General features: G+C 47.8%; 1 protein-coding gene across 1 annotated transcript in view; it reads left to right on the forward strand.

Moving 5' to 3' along the window:
- The window catches only part of ncoa4 (nuclear receptor coactivator 4), a 5331-nt gene extending 1040 nt beyond the window's left edge, over nt 1-4291 (forward strand). Inside the window, exons 4-11 of the mRNA XM_034865792.1 lie at nt 163-240; nt 495-617; nt 750-1157; nt 1262-1362; nt 1423-1666; nt 1799-1990; nt 2394-2474; nt 3827-4291. Coding sequence (XP_034721683.1) covers nt 163-240; nt 495-617; nt 750-1157; nt 1262-1362; nt 1423-1666; nt 1799-1990; nt 2394-2474; nt 3827-3832 — 1233 coding nt within the window. The 3' untranslated portion in view covers nt 3833-4291. The remainder of the gene's footprint in view (nt 1-162; nt 241-494; nt 618-749; nt 1158-1261; nt 1363-1422; nt 1667-1798; nt 1991-2393; nt 2475-3826) is intronic.
- The last annotated feature ends 709 nt before the right edge of the window (nt 4292-5000 follow it).

Raw genomic sequence — 5000 nt, forward strand, 5'->3', positions numbered from 1 at the left:
ACAGACACACACACAGACACACACACAGACACAGACACACACACACACACACAGACACAGACACACACACACACACATGCAGACACACACAGACACACATACACAGTTGTGTTGTGTCTTAGGACATGATGCTGATCAAGTGTTTCGACTTCCTGTTTGCAGCTGGTGGAGGGCGTGTCGTCTCAGAGCCCCGCCCCCCAGAGAGGACAGGTCAGCTGTCCTATCACGGCAAAGAAACAGGTAACACACACAGAAAATGACACACGCAGAGAAAGACACACTTAGAGAGACAGACACACTCCCAGACTCAGCTGTTCACCTTTTCACCTTTCAGTGTTTGTTGATTTTTCACTCATGATTCTACAGATGTTTCCAAAATGTAAATTAGTAGTAGTAGTAGTAGTAGTAGTAGTAGTAGTGTTATTCTTGAAGAAGAGTGCTATTCTTGTGAAGAAGCTGACAGGTGAAGTATTCTTGGATGTGTCTGTGATCAGAAGGTGGAGGCTGCTGCTCTGGGCAACTGGCTGCTGGGAACTCCTCCAGCAAGCAACGCTCCTATTGGCTACCAGTCCAGCAAGAACCCTCAGGATTGGCTGATGGCAAACAAGGAGATTAAGGTGAGAGATGGTCCGGTCCAAAGGGACGTCTCATAGTGATTATTTACATGGAGTCTGGTGGAGATATGCTATTACATTACAGCTTGTTTCTAACTGATGCTGAACATCTGACTTCCTGTGTGTTTATGTCAGACTTCCTGTCCTGCCCTGGCTTCGGTGGACTTCCTGCAGGCCTGGGGTCAGCTGAGAGATCTGGAGGCGTGGCTTCAGACGGGCGCCCCCGGCAACCGTGAGCGTACCGACAGCAGCTGCAGCTCCGAGTTCTCCATCGAGAAGATTGACGAATCAGAGCTCACCGTGCAGGAGGAGGAAGAAGAAGAAGGTCTGAACGGCTGGCTCATCACCCCGGCTACTGTCTCCATGGAGACCGTGTCAGTCGGCGAGCGGTGGCGAGACGTGCTGATGCCTTTCCAGGAGGGCTGGGAGGCACGTGATTGGCTGTGTGCTGTGCCCCGGCCGGCCGACTGCTCCGCCTGCTGCCAGACGGCCGCCGCCCCCCCGCTGGAGATAGAGAACCTGGGACTGCTTAAGTGCCTGAAGGTAACAGTCATGACATCACTCTGTAGTCATGACATCATTCTGTAGTCTAATCACATGTATTCTTCAGACAGTTGATTGTACACTAACATTTGGATTTGTTCCAGGTGGCCCCCAGCCAGACCCCCACCCCGGCCCCCAGCCAGACCCCCACCCCGGCCCCCAGCCAGACCCCCACCCCGGCCCCCAGCCAGACCCCCACCCCGGCCCCCAGCCAGACCCCCACCCCGGCCCCCAGCCAGACCCCCACCCTGGCTCCCAGCGCGTTCCCCACCCCGGGGACCCTGGAGTCGTGGCTCCAGCAGGCGGTCCCCCTGAAGACGACCTGCAGAGCCAATGAGATCTGCTCGTCCTACGCCGACTGCGTGTGCGAGCAGAACTGTGGGAGGGACGCGCTGAGTGTCTGGCTGCTCCGGCAGGACGGACGGGACAAGAACGGCGTCCCGGTTGCCACGCCGACCGGCACCAAGAACGTCCCGCCCACTTTGCACCGCAGGGAGCAGGAACAGAAGGTGATTGGTTCTTTCAGTGTAAAAGTCTAATGTCTCTGTGTCCCCATGTTGAGACACATAAGCCAGCCTAATGTGTCCGTGTACCCGTGTTGAGACACATAAACCAGCTTAATGTCTCTGATGTGTCCCCAGGTTCAGGCAATCCTGGAGGCCTGGCTGCATCCCCCCACCCCCTCCTCCGGGGAGGAGAAGGCCGCTAGGGAGGAGTCTCTGTTCCAGACTCCTCTGGATCCGGATCTCTGGGTTGTCCCGAGACAGACACCCCCCCAACCTGCAGACGCACAGGAGGACAAATGGCTGCTGAGGAAGAGGACTCAGGCTCAGGTAACGGCACACACACTGACTGTTTCCGGACTGTTTGCTGACTGTTTTCTCTGTTCTCCTGACTGTTTGCTGACTGTTCGCTGACTGTTTCTCTGTGTTCGCTGACTGTTTCTCTGTGTTTGCTGACTGTTTCTCTGTGTTTGCTGACTGTTTCTCTGTGTTCGCTGACTGTTTCTCTGTTTGCTGACTGTTTCTCTGTGTTTGCTGTTTCTCTGTGTTTGCTGACTGTTTCTCTGTGTTTGCTGTTTCTCTGTGTTCGCTGACTGTTTCTCTGTGTTTGCTGACTGTTTCTCTGTGTTTGCTGACTGTTTCTCTGTGTTTGCTGACTGTTTCTCTGTGTTTGCTGACTGTTTCTCTGTGTTTGCTGACTGTTTCTCTGTGTTTGCTGACTGTTTCTCTGTAGGAGCGCCTGTCTGTCTGTGAGCTGTTCTCCTGTATGAAGCTGAGCGGAGACAAAGACAAATGGCTCCACACGTCTCAACAGGTCAGTCACGATAGGAAAAGATCGGTAGGAGGAAAAGATCGCAACATGAGTCACAATAGGAAAAGATCGGAGGAAAAGGTCGGTAGGAGGAAAGGATTGTGACATGAGTCACGATAAGAAAAAATTGGTAGGAGGAAAAGATTGCGACATGAGTCACGATAGGAAAAGGTCGGTAGGAGGAAAAGATCGCGACATGAGTCACGATAGGAAAAGATCGGAGGAAAAGGTCGGTAGGAGGAAAATATTGCGACATGAGTCACGATAGGAAAAGGTCGGTAGGAGGAAAAGATCGCGACATGAGTCATGATAGGAAAAGATCGGAGGAAAAGGTCGGTAGGAGGAAAATATTGCGACATGAGTCACGATAGGAAAAGATCGGTAGGAGGAAACGATCGCGACATGAGTCACAATAGGAAAAGATCGGTAGGAGGAAACGATCGCGACATGAGTCACAATAGGAAAAGATCGGTAGGAGGAAACGATCGCGACATGAGTCATGATAGGAAAAGGTCGGCAGGAGGTAAAGATCGCGGTAGGAGGAAAAGATCGGTAGGACTAAAAGATCGGAGGGAGGAAAAGGTCGGTAGGATGAAAAGATCGGAAGGAGGAAAAGGTCGGTAGGAGGAAAAGATCGCGACATGAGTCACGATAGGAAAAGGTCGGTAGGAGGAAAAGATCGCGACATGAGTCAAGATAGGAAAAGGTCAGTAGGAGGTAAAGATCGCGGTAGGAGGAAAAGATCGGTAGGAGGAAAAGATCGGTAGGAGGAAAAGGTCGGTAGGAGGAAAAGATCGCGACATGAGTCAAGATAGGAAAAGGTCGGTAGGAGGAAGATCGCGACATGAGTCAAGATAGGAAAAGGTCGATCGGAGGAAAAGATCGGTAGGAGGAAGATCGCGATAGGAGGAAAAGAATGCAATATGAGTCACGATAGGAATTGCAGTAGGAAAGATCGCGATATGAGTCACAATAAGAGTCCCAATGGGAGGAAAAGATCGCGATATGAGTCATAATAGGAGGAAAAGATCACAATAAGAGTCACGATGGGAGGAAAAGATCGCGATATGAGTCATAATAGCAGGAAGAGATGGCGATATGAGTCATAATAGGAGGAAAAGATCACAATAAGAGTCCCAATGGGAGGAAACGATCGCGATATGAGTCATAATAGGAGGAAAAGATCACAATAAGAGTCACGATGGGAGGAAAAGATCGCGATACGAGGAACAGACTACATCGCTGTTTACAACGTGTAAAACACGTTTTCTCTCTGAAAAACTCTTTTGTAAATATCCTTTTTTTCTGGTTATTTTGGGGCTTTTGTTGTGAAAGTCTCTCTGCTCTTCCTCCAGATGTGACAGCTCTTCTTCTCTCCTCTGAGAGTCACTTTATTGCTGATCAGCGCACACGACCGCAACCATCGAGATGCCGCCTTCCTGTGACATCATCACGCTGTCCTCCAATCAGGACCCAGATCATCGTCTCCACCAGAGAAACTAAAATTTAATGTTTTTATTGTCTGATTGCAGCTTCTTTGAGTGTTTGAAAGGGGGGCGGGGGGCTGGTGAAGGGGGGGCGGGGCTAAAGTTGCCTTTATTTTAATCAAGCGTGTTTTTATCATTTAATTTTTTAACACGATCTCTGTTCCTTTTTTATTTTCTTTTATTGTGAAAGGGAAAAGATCCACTTCCGGTCGCCCAGACTGCAGGCTGCTTTCCTCCGGCGCCGTGCACGCGCTAATTAGGGTTTTCTTTCTCTCGCCGCGTTCTGCACGCGCTCAGTAGGGTTTTCTTTCTCTCGCCGCGTTCTGCACGCGCTCAGTAGGGTTTTCTTTCTTTCTCTCCGACACAACGCACTTTAAATAATAAATTAGTAACTTTAGTCTGAACTGCAAAACAGAGGAAATCCCAGATCTACTAATGGGTCTAATAAAGTATAAATAGATTATTAATTAGACTATTAATACCTTATTAGATCTACCAATGTTGTAATAAGGTTTAACTAGATCTATTAATACTTTATTAGATCTATTAGTAGATCTACAGTCCGAACTCTTTTTCCCAGAATGCATCTGGGGGAATCGGCCTGCAGTGTGGGGGGGGGGGGGGGCTTCTGTTATTTTGAGCCGTGATGTCACAGTTCTCTCTTCCTGCTGTTATTCTTTACAAAAATAAAACATTATGACATCATCGCTGTGTTTTATTCTGAAAGTTTCTATTTTATATTTAAGTGAGTTTTATTCTGAAAGTTACTAGTTTATATTTAACAGAGTTTTATTCTGAAGGTTTCTAGTTTATATTTAACAGTTTTTTTTGAAGGTTTCTAGTTTATATTTAACAGAGTTTTATTTTGAAGGTTTCTAGTTTATATTTAAGTTTTATTCTGAAGGTTTCTATATTTAACAGAGTTTTATTCTGGAGGTTTCTAGTTTATATTTAAGTGAGTTTTATTCTGAAGGATCCTAGTTTATATTTAACCGTTTTATTCTGAAGGTTTCTAGTTTATATTTAAGTGAGTTTTATTCTG

This window comes from Etheostoma cragini, unplaced genomic scaffold (assembly GCF_013103735.1).
Source record: "Etheostoma cragini isolate CJK2018 unplaced genomic scaffold, CSU_Ecrag_1.0 ScbMSFa_2725, whole genome shotgun sequence".
Lineage (NCBI taxonomy): Eukaryota > Metazoa > Chordata > Actinopteri > Perciformes > Percidae > Etheostoma > Etheostoma cragini.